General features: G+C 42.9%; 2 protein-coding genes across 7 annotated transcripts in view; one reads left to right on the top strand and one right to left on the bottom strand.

Annotated features, from left to right (window-relative positions):
* Positions 1-12,238, top strand: part of SHFL (shiftless antiviral inhibitor of ribosomal frameshifting) — a 97,418-nt gene extending 85,180 nt beyond the window's left edge. For all 4 annotated transcript variants that reach the window (XM_073555701.1, XM_073555700.1, XM_073555699.1 and 1 more), the window contains 4 exons: positions 2,698-2,853; positions 8,076-8,179; positions 10,674-10,822; positions 11,263-12,238. In XM_073555701.1, coding sequence (XP_073411802.1) covers positions 2,698-2,853; positions 8,076-8,179; positions 10,674-10,822; positions 11,263-11,480 — 627 coding nt within the window. In that variant the 3' untranslated portion in view covers positions 11,481-12,238. The remainder of the gene's footprint in view (positions 1-2,697; positions 2,854-8,075; positions 8,180-10,673; positions 10,823-11,262) is intronic.
* A 1,139-nt stretch (positions 12,239-13,377) lies between these two features.
* The window catches only part of ANGPTL6 (angiopoietin like 6), a 33,480-nt gene continuing 31,323 nt past the window's right edge, over positions 13,378-15,534 (bottom strand). For all 3 annotated transcript variants that reach the window (XM_073555696.1, XM_073555695.1, XM_073555697.1), the window contains exons 4-6: positions 15,271-15,464; positions 14,206-14,476; positions 13,378-14,031 (exon numbers count right to left, since the gene is read on the bottom strand). In XM_073555696.1, coding sequence (XP_073411797.1) covers positions 13,841-14,031; positions 14,206-14,476; positions 15,271-15,464 — 656 coding nt within the window. In that variant the 3' untranslated portion in view covers positions 13,378-13,840. The remainder of the gene's footprint in view (positions 14,032-14,205; positions 14,477-15,270; positions 15,465-15,534) is intronic.

The raw sequence follows: 15,534 nt of genomic DNA, 5'->3' as shown, positions 1-15,534 counted from the left end.
GACATCGTACAACTTACAGCAGACGCCCCCTGGCGTCTCCCCGACCGCCCCAATCTTCTGTCACAAGGCCCGTTCTACCACCAGAACTCAGGGGCCCTCAATTTGACGGCGTGGCTCTTGAGACCTGGGTTCTAACCCAGGCAGGGCTCTCGCCGGACGTCATTGGAACCATGATCAGGGCACGGAAGCCAGCCTCTGCCAAGATTTATTACCGTACCTGGAAGGCTTTCTTTACCTGGTGCGAATCTCGCGGCCATATCCCACTCCCTTATTCCCTCCCCAAAGTACTTGGTTTTCTCCAATCGGGTCTGGAGGCCAGGCTGTTCCTGGGCCCTTTTAAGAGCCAAGGTGTCAGCTCTCTCAGGGCTTTTTCAAAGACGCATTGCTAACAAGCCGCAAGTAAGGACCTTTCTTCAGGGGTTTCCCGATTGGTTCCCCCCTACAGACGTCCACTAGAAAGGTGGGACCTTAACCTGGTCCTGACAGCATTGCAGGGACCACCTTTTGAACCCCTTAGGGAGGTCCTACTCCGATTATCCCACAAGGTGGTCTTTCTGGTGACAATCGCCTCGCTACGCAGGGTGTCTGAACTGTCAGCACTATCCTACAGACGGCCCTTCCTGGCTTTTCACCAGGACAAAGTAGTTCTCCGTACGGTCACATCCTTCCTTCCGAAGGTTGTGTCCAACTTCCATCTCAATGAGGAAATTTCACTGCCATCCCTTTGCCCGGTTCCGGTTCATAGAGTGGAGAAGGCTCTGCATACGCTTGACCTCGTCAGGGCATTGCGTATATACGTATCTAGGACTGCGCCCTTCCGGAAGTCTGATTCCCTTTTTCTCCTTCCGGAAGGCGTCCGCCAGGGTCTGCCGGCTTCCAAAGCTACCCTTGCCAGGTGGATCAAATCCACCATACAAGAGGCTTACCACCTTAAAAATTCTCCTCTTCCGGCCGGTATTACGGCACACTCTACAAGGGCGGTAGGGGCCATTCGGCACCAGGCTTCGGCACAACAAGTGTGTAAGGTGGCCGCTTGGACTAGCCTACACACGTTTACTAAACACTACAGAGTTCATACCCAGTCCTCAGCAGACGCGAGCCTGGGTAGACGGGTTCTGCAGGCGGCGGTGCCCAAAGTTTAGGGGCCTGTCTGCACAATATTCGTCAATTGCTTCCCACCCAGGGACTGCTTTAGGACGTCCCATGGTCCTGTGTCCCCCAATGAGGTGACAGAGTAAAGGAGATTTTTGTGTACTCACCGTAATATCTTTCTCTTAGACTTTAATTGGGGGACACAGCTCCCACCCTGTTGCCCTTACGGGCCGTTGTTACTGTTGAGTTCTCATATTGTTCTTTGAGCTCGTACATATTGGCCTCGTTACAGGCATGGTTATGTTATTTCTGTTACGTTCCTCCTAATGCTTTTGCACAAAACTGGAGAAGGCTAACGCCGTCCAGGGGTGTATACTGCAGAGGAGGAGACATTTTTAATCTTTTTCAGATTATGCATAGTGTTGCCTCCTAGTGGACAGCAGCATAACACCCATGGTCCTGTGTCCCCCAATTAGAGGCTAAGAGAAAGAGATTTTACGGTGAGTACACAAAAATCTTTTCCTGATGCGCTGCTCCACTTTGTGTTGACTTAGCTCTTTGCTACAGGCCGGATCTAGTGTTGTACTGAGGCTCAGGTGTACAAGCTGAATAGTAGAGCAGGGAGTCAGCAGCTCCTTCCTCAACCATTGTATTCAGCTGTAGCTGCATCCTGACGAGATGCCGGGCGGAGTCAACTGCATGGTTCGGCATTCCATCGTTTCCAGCCATTTGGCTGTCCTGCTCCTGGACAGGAACAGTCAAGTAGGTGGATGTGACCCGTCGGCTGCATTTGCTAGGTCTGCCTTAAAAGGTTTTTTTTAACATCGTCTGCAGGAGTGCACCGCTCCTTTGCCTTCTGGATATCTGTTTGCTGGGAGACATCACTCCTGTTTGATTTACAGTTCGGACTGGCGTAGTCTGCCTGAACTGTGCAATCTTCAATGCTCCAAACATAGGCAGCTTTTCTTCTGCGGTATCCTTGATGCTTCAGAGCAGCGCTCATCTCATAAGTTATATTGGAAAGAGTTTGTATGCATTGAGCTTGTGCTTGCTTAGGAGACCAGCTGCCTCTGATAGTCTGCAGTGGTGGCTGGTGACCTAGGCATTCAACAGTACACAACAGAATGAAAAATCTAGAGAGGATTGTTAATAATGAGTAAATTGCAAAATTGAACTTTGCAGTGTTAACCATTTACGATGATGAGAGTAACCCTTTAAAGGAAAAAGTGTCAGTAACTGAATTTTGTTTTCATATGTTGTATTAGAGTGAGTTAGGTCCATCTTTAGTTTTTTTTAACCAGACAGAAGTGTCACTAATAAAGGGCGGCTCCCGCTTTGGCGCATTGTACCCGAGCACCTAACATGGTCACGTAAGTGTATGGCCAGACGCACCTTACTCTGTTTTGCCTTTCCTGAGATGTACGGTTCTGACAGATACTATACTATCTCTGAAGGTCGACTGTTGCAGCGCCTCACATAAGGGATAATGCTACCATGCATGGCATGATGGGAAATGACGACTTTTGATGTAATAACGTTTTCGATTCTCACTCGTATACCGGGAGATCCTTGGACTCATGCGCTGATATAACAATATATTCCCAGGACCTGGCTGCAAGATTGAAGTGTTTGCCACTGACCGAAAAAAATCTGAAGATGTTTAACAACGCCTCTGAAAACCGGATTCCTTCCAACGACAGACAGTTTGCGTGCAAAGACTGTGACAAGATGTGGTGGAGACGAGTTCCTCAGCGGAAGGAGGCAAGTGTTATTATGGTCGAGTTATGGTCGTGCTGAGAGTTTCTGCGGGTAGAGAGGAAGAGTGAGCTGCTCATCCTCGATACAAATTCTGAATTATTTTGTAAAATTAACCCCCTTACCACCATGTGACGTACATTTTCGGCACAGATCACATGCAGAGGTGTCTACAGCCCATTCCACTCTATACCAAGCAGATGTCAGCTGTATTTCGCAGCCGGCATCCGCTTCTAACAAAAGCGACCAGAGCTAACGCCAGTCACAGCTGTTGAACCATTTCATTGCTATTTTCAATCACTGACATAGAAATGGCCTGAATGATTTTGGGGGAGCCGATGGGTTACACATGGCATTCAGGGCTCCTCCATGGCTGCCGATTTTGTCCTCCTGTGAAGCCCAGGCTCGAGTTCGTCTTCATTGGAATATATCAGTTACACTATATACAGTGATCCTGTAGTATTGCAGTACATAGCACAAGTGATCAAACTATTAAAGGTTCAAGTCCCCTAGGGGGACTAAAAAAAAATTACGCAAAAATTTAAAATCAAAATTGTTAAAAAAGAAAAATTAAAAAAAATGTAAAAGTTTAAATAATCTCCTCTTTTCTCCATTCAAAAATAAAGAAATTAAATGCTGTAAAAAATAAACATATTTGGTAAGTCCGATCTATCAAAGTATAAAAGTATTTAACGTCTTACCGACATATGATGTACCTTTACGCCATATGCCGGCTCCCTGACTTTGATGCAGGCTCGTAAGCATAACCCGCATTTTTCCCAGCAGATGATGGCTGTGATATTCAGCCATCATCTGCTCCAACTGATGATGGCTTTCTCCTGTGAAAACTAGCCCATGGCTTGCTTTCCTAAGAGACTATGATTTTTGTGCTATACATAGTAGTTCTGTGGTTTTGCTATTAATAACAGTGATAAAAAAACGTAAAAAAAAATTATAAAAGTTCAAATCAATCTCTTTTTCCCCATTGTGGTGTAGTAACCACTGTGTCCGCTAGGGGGCGCTGTGTGGATGTCCCAGGAGAAAGGATGAATGGCAGAATACTGAACGGCCATTATGTATCTCAAAGTGGGTGGCTTTGAGATGGAGACTTATGTGTTGATCAGCAGTGATACTGCTGAGGTGCTGCTTTAATGTGACAGGGAGAAGTCTCCAGGTAACTAGGGAGATGGACCGGCCAGTTACCTACAAACCCACCCAGGGGGGGTGTTTAACCCCTTCACTACCAAGGGTGGTTTGCACGTTAACTTCCGGGCCAATTTTTAAATTCTGACCACTGTCCTTTTATGAGGTCATAACTCTGGAACACTTCCATGGATCCCGGTGATTCTGACATTGTTTTCTCGTGACATATTGTACTTCATGTTAGTGGTAAAATTTCATTCAAATAACTTGCGTTTATTTGTGGAAAAAAAACGGAAATTTGGCGAAAATGTTGAACATTTCGCAATTTTCCAACCTTGAATTTTTATGCCCTTAAATCACAGAGATACGGCACACAAAAAACTTGATAACTAACATTTCCCACATGTTTACTTTACATCAGCACAATTTTGGAACCAACATTTTTTTTTGTTAGGAAGTTATAAGGGTTAAAAGTTGACCAGCGATTTCTCATTTTTGCAACACCATTTTATTTTTACGGACCACATCACATTTGAAGCCACTTTGAGGGGTCTATATGATAGAAAATACCCAAAAGTGACACCATTCTAAAAACTGCACCACTTAAGGTGCTCAAAACCACATTCAAGGAGTTTATTAACCCTTCAGGTGCTTCACAGGAATTTTTTGAATATTTTAAAAAAAATGAACATTTAACTTTTTTTCACAAAAAAAATACTTCAGGTTCAATTTTTTTCATTTTACCAAGGATAACAGGAGAAATTGGACTGCAAAAATTATTGTGCAATTTGTCCTGAGTACGCTGATACCTGATATGTGGGGGAGAACCACTGTTTCGGTGCATGGCAGAGCTCAGAATGGAAGGAGTGCCGTTTGACTTTTACAATGCAAAATTGGCTGGAATTCAGATCGGACTCCATGTCACGTTTGGAGAGCCCCTGATATGCCTAAACAGTGGAAACCCCCTACAAGTGACCCCATTTTGGAAACTAGACCCCCCCAAGGACCTTATCTAGATATGTGGTGAGAACTTTGAACCCACAAGGGCTTCACAGAAGTTTATAACGTACAGCGGTACAATTAAAAAATCATATTTTTTACACAAAATGATCTTTTCACCCCCAATTTTTATTTTCCCAAGGGTAACAGGACCCTAAAAGTTATTGTGCAATTTGTCCTGAGTACGCTGATACCCCACAGAGCTCGGAAGGGAAGCAGCGCCATTTGACTTTTTTGGCTGGAATTGAGATCGGATACCATGTCGCGTTTGCAAAGCCCCTGATGTACCAAAACAGTGGAATCCCTCCACAAATGACCCCATTTTGGAAACTAGACCCCCAAGGAACTTATCTAGATGTGTGGTGAGAACTTTGAACCCCCAAGTGCTTCACAGAAGTTTATAACGGCCAGGCGTGAAAATAAAAAAATCCTATTTTTTTTCCACAAAAATGATATTTTTGCCCCCAATTTTTTATTTTCCTAAGGGCAACAGGAGAAATAGGACCCCAAAAGATGTTTTGCAATTTGTCCTGAGTAGGCACACTGTTTGGGTGCATGGCAGAACTTGGAAGGGAAGGAGCACCATTTGACTTTTTCAACGCAGAATTGGCTGGAATTGAGATCAGACGCCATGTTGCGTTTGGAGAGCCCCTGATGTGCCCAAACAGTGGAAACCCCCGAATTCTAACTCCAACCCGAACCCCAACACACCCCTAACCCTAATGGGGAAAATGGAAATAAATACATTTTTTTTAATTTTATTATTTTTCCCTAACTAAGGGGGTGATATCGGGGGGTTTGATTTACTATTTATGGCGGTTTTTATGTTTGGCGGCTGTCATACGCTAACAGACGCTTTTTATTGTAAAAAGAGTTTATGCATCACCACATATTGAGAGCTATAATTTTTCCATATTTTGACCCACCGAGTCATGTGAGGTCTTATTTTTTGCGGGACGAGTTGACGTTTTTATTGGTACCATGTTCGGGCATGTGACATTTTTTGATCGCTTTTTATTTCGATTTTTGGGATGCAGAATGAACAAAAACCAGCGTTTCATGAATTTCTTTTGGGGGGGTGCGTTTACGCCGTTCCGCGTGCAATAAAATTGATAAAGCGCTTTTATTCCTCAGGTCAGTACGGTTACAGCGATACCTCATTTATGTCGATTTTTATGTTTTGGCGCTTTTATGGAATGAAAACAATTTTATATAAAAAATAATTATTTTTGCATCGCTTTATTCTGCGAGCTATAACTTTTTTATTTTTTTGCGGATGATGCTGTATGGTGGCTCGTTTTTTGCGGGACAAGCTGACATTTTCAGCGGTACCATGGATATTTATATGCGTCTTTTTGATTGCGCGTTATTGCACTTTTTGCTCGGCGGTATGATAAGAGCATTATTTTTTGCTTCGTTTTTTATTTTTTAAGGGGTTCGCTTAAGGGGTTAACTAATGGGATAGTTTTATAGGGCTGGTCGTTACGGACGCGGCGATACCAATTATGTGTACCTCTATTGTTTTTTTTTTTATTTCTCAAAAATGAATTTATTGGGGAATTTTTTTTTTATTTATTTAGCGATTTTTAAAAAAAATTATTTTTACACTTTTTTTTTTTTTTACTTTCTTACAATGTCCCAGGGGGGACATAACTGTCACGTCACAGATCGCTGTGACAGATCAACGATCTGTCACAGGCACTGCTGCAGGCTTCCTCATGCCTGCGCTCTGCGGGCAGTGAGGAAGCCAACTTCCTGCAGGCCCCCGGAGATCCCCGTCGCCATCTTGGATCCGGGGACCTGCAGGAAAGGAGCCCCCCGCAGCAGCGCTGCCGTGGGGGGCTTAGGGAAGCACGGAGGGAGCCCCCTCCCTGCCGATGCTTCCCTTTAACCCCCGGTACACCGCGATCGTGTTTGATCGCAGTGTACAAGGGGTTAACGTGTCGGGGGGCGGTCCATGACCGCCCCTGACACATTGTGCCGGGTGTCAGCTATGATAATTAGCTGACACCCAGCTGCGATAAGCGGCGCTCACTACATGGGCGCCGCTTATCGCTATGACGTAATATTCCGTCCATGGTAATTAGGGCCCAGGGCACATGGACGGAATATTACGTCCAACGAAGGAAAGGGGTTAAAGAACACTGTTGTAAAGAATGTGTACGTGCTTGAAGGACCTATGATGAGGTCAGTCATGTGACCCGGTGGGAGTGGCTATGAACCATATAATGTGGCCAGGGTAGGTCACATGGGGTGAATGCTTGTACCCGGTTGGTCCAGTGTGGAAGGTCCCGCTGAGATGGGGCTTCCTGCCTGACAGCACGTGTGGACGCTGTGAGTAATGGCTGCAAGTGCCTGAGAGTTCCCTGGAGGGAATGAATGTCTGCAGTATGGAGAAGCAGCCATGAGAGAACCCTAACGGGGTGAGAGATAACTGTGAGGCTGAAAAGCCTGCGTATTGGACATTGTACAACCTGTGTGAACACAGGGTTTACAGAGTGAAGCTATAATGGACGCTCTGCTGTTTATATGTTGTTGCATATTGCTTTGGTTTATGATGATGAATAAACCTCATGGACTATACTGCTTTATGAAAACCTGTGCTGGATCTGGTTTTGTGGCGGCTAAGCGAGAATCCCCTAACTGAATGACAGCGCTACCTCACACCATATAAAATAAAGAAATTAAAAAAATACACATATTTGGTTTTGTTACTTCCGTAAAAGTCCGATCTATAAAAAAAATAAAATTAATTAACCCAGTTGGTAAACGGTGTGATCAGAAAAAAAAATCGCTAAAAAAGGCGATCAAAACATCGTATCTATGCCAAAGTGGTATCAATAAAAACATCAGCTCAGGATGCAAAAAAATAGGCCTCCCAGAGCAATCGGAGATCACTCTGGTCGATGCTGTTAGAGGCAGTTCCCGGCCGTATGTCACAGCAGGCACTCGCCGTGCATGAAGGGAGCTCAGCTGCTCTGCATCCTCCATAATCCCGCACCCAAAATGCGCTGCCCGTGTACGTCAGGAAGGAGTTAAAAGAACAGGGTTATGCCAAATTAAATACTGTTCCTTCGTTTATTTAGGTGTCCAAGTGTCACAGTTGCCGTAAAAAGTACGATCCCGTTCCTCTTGACAAGATGTGGGGGTTTGCCGAGTTCCACTGCCGTAACTGCAATCGCACATTCAAGTAAGGAATCCCCTAATATTTCATATACTAAAGGATTTTTTGATTTGTTCTTTTCTTATTTAAAAATAAGTTTTGCAATTTGGTTTCGTTAAAAAATTTGCCTTCTGTAGCCTTGATTCAGTTTTGAAAGCTTGTAAGCCACCACTAGAGGGAGCTCAGTGCATTCTATGTTACTATAGACTTCAATGTGTGAGCTGTATACAGTCTGCTCTTTAGCTCCCTCTACACCGTGTGCAGAATTATTAGGCAAGTTGCATTTGAGATGATTCTTTTTATTATTGAATAACAACTATGTTCTCAATCAACCCAAAAGACTCATAAATATCAAAGCTTAATATTTTTGGAAGTTGGAGTGGGTTTTTTTTAGATTTGGCTATCTTAGGAGGATATCTGTTTGTGCAGGTAACTATTACAGTGCAGAATTATTAGGCAACTTAATAAAAAACAAATATATACCCATCTCACTTGTTTATTTTCACCAGGTAAACCAATAGAGAAACACAAAATTTAGAAATAAACATTTCTGACATTCAAAAACAAAACAAAAAAAATCCGTGACCAACATAGCCACCTTTCTTTACGATGACACTCAAAAGCCTTCCATCCATAGATTGTCAGTTGCTTGATCTGTTTACGATCAACATTGCGTGCCGCAGCCACCACAGCCTCCCTGACACTGTTCGGAGAGGTGTACTGTTTTCCCTCCTTGTAGATCTCACGTTTTATGAGGGACCACAGGTTCTCTATGGGGTTCAGATCAGGTGAACAAGGGGGCCATGTCATTATTTTTTCTTTTAGACCTTTACTGGGCAGCCACGCTGTGGAGTATTTGGATGCATGTGATGGAGCATTGTCCTGCATGAAAATCATGTTTTTCTTGAACGATACCGACTTCTTCCTGTACCACTGCTTGAAGAAGGTGTCTTCCAGAAACTGGCAGTATGTCTGGGAGTTGAGCTTCACTCCATCCTCAACCCGAAAAGGTCCCACAAGTTCATCTTTGATACCAGCCCATACCAGTACCCCACCTCACCTTGCTGGCGTCTGAGTCAGAGTGAAGCTCTCTGCCCTTTACTGATCCAGCTCGGGCCCATCCATCTGGCCAATCAAGAGTCGCTCTCATTTCATCAGTCCATAAAACCTTACAAAAATCAGTCTTAAGATATTTCTTGGCCCAGTCTTGACGTTTTATCTTAAGTTTCTTGTTGAAAGGTGGTCGTTTTTCAGCCTTCCTTACCTTGGCCATGTCCCTGAGTATGGCACACCTTGAGCTTTTTGCTACTCCAGTAACGTTGCAGCTCTGAAATATGGCAAAACTGGTGGCAAATGGCATCTTGGCAGCTTGACGCTTGATTTTCCTCAATTCATGGGCAGTTATTTTGCGCCTTTTTTTATCAACACGCTTCTTGCGATCCTGTTGGATATTTGCCATGAAACGCTTGATTGTTTGGTGATCACGCTTGAAAAGTTTGGCAATTTCAAGACTGCTGCATCCCTCTGCAAGACATCTCACAATTTTTGACTTTTCAGAGTCCGTCAAATCTCTCTTCTGACCCATTTTGCCAAAGGAAAGGAAGTTGCCTAATAATTAAGCACACCTTATATAGGGTTTTGATGTCATTAGACCACACCCCTCATTACAGAGATGCAAATCACCTGATTTACATAATGGGCAGTTGGCTTTTAAGCCTATACAGCTTGGAGTAGGACAACATGAATAAAAAGGATCATGTGATCAAAATACTCATTTGCCTAATAATTCTGCACACAGTGTAGTGGCACACAGACAATGTAATCATTTTAATTTTATATCCAAAGCAGGCTCTCTGTATGGTAGAAAGGTCTCTGAAACCCAAAATATAAGTGTACACCAGCAGAGGCCTCCTCTACGTATGATGGCTGATGCTGACATTATATGGCAACAGCTCAGTTAAAAAAAAAAAAGCTGGAGATATAGGGCTAACGTGCTCCTTTTACGTTTTCTTTCTTTTTTTAAGCCTTTTTTTATTTTCCTCTACAGTTTTGCTTATTTAGATGTTTTAGACACATTAAAAAAATGCGTCTTTGACCAAATGTCACATTTCTTTTTGTGCACCTCTCTACACTCCGCCCCCCTTGAATACGTTTTCTGGATGAGTTTTTCAATTCGGCGCATTTTTGTGACTTTTTGCTTTTTTTTTAAGGATTTGTGATTTTTGGCGTGAAAAGTTTGCAGAAATTGGTATGAGACAAAAATGATTGATGACCTTTTTTTGTCATCTGATATTTGTTGACATATTTTGAGCCAAATTTTTGCCATATTTTTATAACTTTTAGCATCAAAAGCCGCAAATGGTTAAAAAGTTTGAATAAGTGCCGAATTGAAAACTGCACCAGAAATATCACCTAAAAGGTAGTAGGGCAAATTATCGGGAGATCAAGGCTCCGCTGAGCGCCATTTGCCAGAATTGACCTTTTGTGGGCAGAATCACCCAGTATTTTTTCCCATTTGCAGGGGATTCTCACAGATGGGACTTTCATGTCCATGTTACGTATGTGGTACTCCAGTCTTACCCAGTCGAATCCTTCCTCCCCGATGGAACAACGGCCCGCGAACCAGAAACCCTCACAGCTGCTATGGAGAAAATTGTTATAACCGAAGAGGTAATTATTCTAATATTAGAATAATGGAATCACATCACTATAAAGTAAGTAAAAGTAAAAAATAAGCAAGAAAACCAAAGGACAATATTAAAAAAATCGACATATTTCTCTACTGAGGTCATTTTACGTCTTGAGCTTTTGTAGCCGTGGTTGTCCTGACCTCATACAAGTGTTAGAGCCCCGTTCTTGGTGTCGTTTTAAAGCCAAGTTAAAATCCCATTAAAAGAAGTTTTAAAGGAAACCTGTCACCAGGTTTGGCTGATAGGAGTTACGGCCACCGCCTTTCAAGGCTTATCTACAGCATTCTATAATGCCCTGAAAGGCGGCGGCCATAACTCGTATTGGGCAGATCTGGTGACAGGTTCCCTTTAACGACAACGCTTCTAAGTGTTCCTACATTTATGGATGTTGACCCTTTTTTCTTTCATGTCTACACGCAGAACCGTACATTCCCGGCCTTCAATGTGTCCATCCCAGAAGCAGGGCCAAACATAACCACCCCAAAGTGCTATATCCCAGCACGCTGCACGTCAGCACCGGGTCCACCGTGGCCACGTGTCTGAGCCAAGGCAGCCTGACCCAGTGCGATCTCGACGATCTCATCCTGGACGACATACAGGAGTCTGGCGAAGACGAGAGCGACAGCAACGAGAGCTAGAAGCGCCACACAAGCGGCTCATGGTTCAGCATGCATTTCCATACTTATCATTCTTCTGGGCCATGTCTGTGCTTAGGGAATCGCATAAATTACAATGACCTAATTATCGGAATTGCATCTTTTACGAGCGTAATTAAAAAGTATTAGACACAGTCTTCCATGCCCCTCAGAGTGCAGAGCGGCCATGTCATTTGTGTGATCAGTGGGGCCCTGTACAATGAAACCTTCACTGATCCCCCTAAACGATGACGTATTGTTACTCGGTACGACAGAATGGAATATCCCTGTAACTTTTCTGTCCTCAGCATAGCAGTCTCGCGACGGCCTTCTCATACAGCTACAGAAGTAGAGTACAGGCTGCCATAAACAGCAGCCTGCATTCTTCTGAAGGATTTAAAGGGCAAGTACAAGAATTTTTTTTTTTTTGTGCTTTGAAAGGGAGGCAATCCAACCATAAAGTAGACATACAGGATATGAAGTTGCCGTTTATGCGATTGCCTAAACACATTGGTAAAGGCTCCCAGTTCATGGTCTTCAACCAGTGCCTTATTCCTTGCGGCTCAGGACTGTGTGAAGGGGTGACGCCTAGCTCCTGGGACACTTACAGCCTCCATTCCGCCTTCGCCACGTCTCTTCTTCCTCCTTTACACAGTTACTTATAGTGTCAGTTGTCATTTCAATTTTCGGATGTTCATCGTTTTGCTGTTTTGCAAATATTTTTGTTAATACAAAATAAGAATATAAGTTTTGCAGCAAAAGTGTCCAGTGTGTGTTTTACTACGGCGCCGGGAACCTGCTCCAGAGGACATTACCTGGAGAAAAATGCTGGAAAGGGAACAGTCAACTCTTCCTGTGTTTCAGCATCTCAGTGTTATCATAGGGAAATTGGGTTGGAACTGGTTCTCATTTTATGGGATTGTGTCATCAGAAAGGGACCTACCCTATTAGTTATGGGTTTTATTAGCTGTGACATCACCTATTGTGAATGGTGAATCCTGTGTTATCTACTGTATATAAAGGTGTTATCAGTCATTGTACAGGAGGAGGAGGTGAGCTGTGACATCACCTATTGTGAATGGTGGATCCTGTGTATCTACTGTATATAAAGGTGTTATCAGTCATTGTACAGGAGGAGGAGGTGAGCTGTGACATCACCTATTGTGAATGGTGGATCCTATGTATCTACTGTATATAAAGGTGTTATCAGTCATTGTACAGGAGGAGGAGGTGAGCTGTGACATCACCTATTGTGAATGGTGGATCCTGTGTATCTACTGTATATAAAGGTGTTATCAGTCATTGTACAGGAGGAGGAGGTGAGCTGTGACATCACCTGTTGTGAACCACAAGACGCATTGGAATGAAACTGAAAGGGAGAAGACACAGATTAGATATTAGAAAAAACTTTTTGACAGCGAGGGTGATCAATGAGTGGAACAGGCTGCCACGAGAGGTGGTGTGTTCTCCTTCAATGGAAGTCTTCAAGCAGAGGCTGGACAGGCATCTGACTGGGATGATTTAGTAAATCCTGCATTGAGCAGGGGGTTGGACCAGATGACCCTGGAGGTCCCTTCCAACTCTACGATTCTATGGTTCTATAACACAAGAAATGAGCTTTGATATAGTTGTTACAAAAACTGTAGTGTACATGTAAAAAACAAGGATTAGTATAAATTCACGTTTATAGAAAAACGCACATAATAGATCATTTCCCTTCAGAGACACTAGAGGGGACCTTATTATTAAGGATAAATTTATCAATAGAGAGATCTATGAAGATATATTTGTGTATCCAGGTTGGTGTCACAAATCTGTGGGCATCCATAACATCAAGAGCAAGAAAAAGGGAGGGATTCTCCACTGTAAGAGCACTAAAGCTATACCACGCATGATGATGTTGACTTTATCAAAAGACGTTTAATAATATCATGAATGATTGGTTGTTGATTGTTATTATTAAGAATAAATTGGATCTCCATATTTGGTGTCAGGAGGAATTTTCACCTAATCCATCAGGACAATCCTTGTCATTGGGTTTTTCTTCTTTTGGATCAACAAAAAATAGTAACAGTTTAACTTGATGGACCTGTGTTTTTTTTACATTATTAACCATAGATCTCTCTCCTACTATTAAAGGGATTCTTTACAGTAAGAGGAATATAAAAAAAATAAAAATAAACATTATGGGCAGAAAATAGTATTGGCACAACCTGTAGATACAATTCTCTGAAACAGAGACAGAGATCCCCATTGTTAGTGATCCGTAAAAGTCAATGAAGTTTTTTTTTGCCATAATCCAGGTAAAAAAAATGAAGGGTTATTTGGATAGGTTGGTATTTCTCATGCATCTTCCAATAAGTTCATTGTTTGTTGGGTTTTATAAGCATGGAAACTTTCTTTAGAGAGTAAGCTCCACCACGGAACTCGGCCCAGTAGACTCCATCCTGGTAGCGACTGCGGTAATGACCACCACGGTACCATACTCCGTTCAGATTGGAATGGGCGCACATGTTATACCACCAACCGCCTTTCTGGAAATGGGCACAGTTACCTTTTAAGGGGATAAGGGAAAAATGTGGTTAGAATTGTCTAAAAAGTTTACCATTATGTATGGAATACGTTTTTCGACATTGAGTTGACCAATGAGAGTGAGAACTATTTGAAAGTCCAAACCATGGATGACCACTGTCTTTGAATAGAGCCATACTTCTGCCACATTCCTCACCTGAGTATGAGTCCCGATCTTTATCCAATGTGCTAAACTGCTTATCATTGTGCCAGGAAAGGGAGTCTCCAGCTGTACCACGGTATTGCCCCAGTCGCAACCGGTAGAAGTCGCTCTCTGTTTCCACCCGAAACTGGTCATATTCAGCACTGACTTGTCTACCTTGCCAGTCATCCATGAAGATTAGAAGTTTGTAGCTTCCTTGTTTGGTCAGCCAATAAATGTTCTCAAGGCCCAACCAATATTCGTTGTCCAAATTACCGAATCCATGCTGTAGAAAAGAAAAGCAATAAAAAATATATAACTGTCTGTACTTGATAAACTGTGTGTGAACATAGAGTATACCAGCCCTTCTGCTCAATACATGAGTTGTATCCTTCATCTTTCACTAGTTTTAACTCTGCAGGCTTTAGCTCATATTTTCAGTTCTCTCTCAGTTAGTGGATGGAGACTAGCTGCTGTGATATCTCCCATAGACGGCACACACCGATATGAGGGATTACTGTTCTCCTGTCTCTATGCAGCACATGAGTATAAGCATCATGGAAGATACTATACAGCTGTACTGAGCTGTGTGGCTGTGAATCCAGCTGTAGAATGAGCTAAAAGACTTACTAGAAACAAGCGACGCCTTCTTTGTTTAGAAAATTTATTGGAAATTACAAAGAAAGTCCAGTCGGGATCAAGTCTTTCTAGATAAATATAATATTATAGGTTTTGGGCACTAGATTCTGTAATGGGTATTGATCCAGGGAACTAATCTGATTGCCGTATGTTGAGTCTGGAAGTAATTTTTCCCTTAATATGGAGCTAATAGTGTCTGCACACCTTAAGTATGGAGATATTCTCTACTAGTAGCCATTCAATGGAGCAGGGCACAATTTTGTTCTGTTGGAAACCTAGTAAGAACCGATATGTGTGCCATGTCACAACACCACATAACTATTGTGACTGAGTCATTGCTCAAACTTTAGATTTGCAAGTTCGAGAGAAAAGATTCGATAGAAGAACACTATAAAAAGGTGAAAAGGTAGGAAATATTTTCAAGAGTGAAGCTGTTCTCACTTTGTAGTTATGCCAAGTTTTAAAGAAGTTGGTGGATCCATCCTGTCGTCTTTGGATCACTGTCCACCCTCCTCCGCTGATTTCTTGGTCACACCAGGCCTGCATGATTTGGTTGCTGTTATTTGGTTTCAGAAGATAAATACCACTGGATTGGTGACCAGCTAAGAAGACTTCATAACAATCCACCCATGGTCCTGACAGAGAAGAAGACAATGGATCAATAATGGCCCACGGGAATCCCAAACTTTACTATAATATGTTATG

Source organism: Dendrobates tinctorius, unplaced genomic scaffold (assembly GCF_039654945.1).
Source record: "Dendrobates tinctorius isolate UK_male_01 unplaced genomic scaffold, ASM3965494v1 ptg000228l, whole genome shotgun sequence".
Lineage (NCBI taxonomy): Eukaryota > Metazoa > Chordata > Amphibia > Anura > Dendrobatidae > Dendrobates > Dendrobates tinctorius.
Note: the sequence above shows the minus strand (reverse complement) of the source record. Positions and strands in the feature narration are given on the sequence as shown.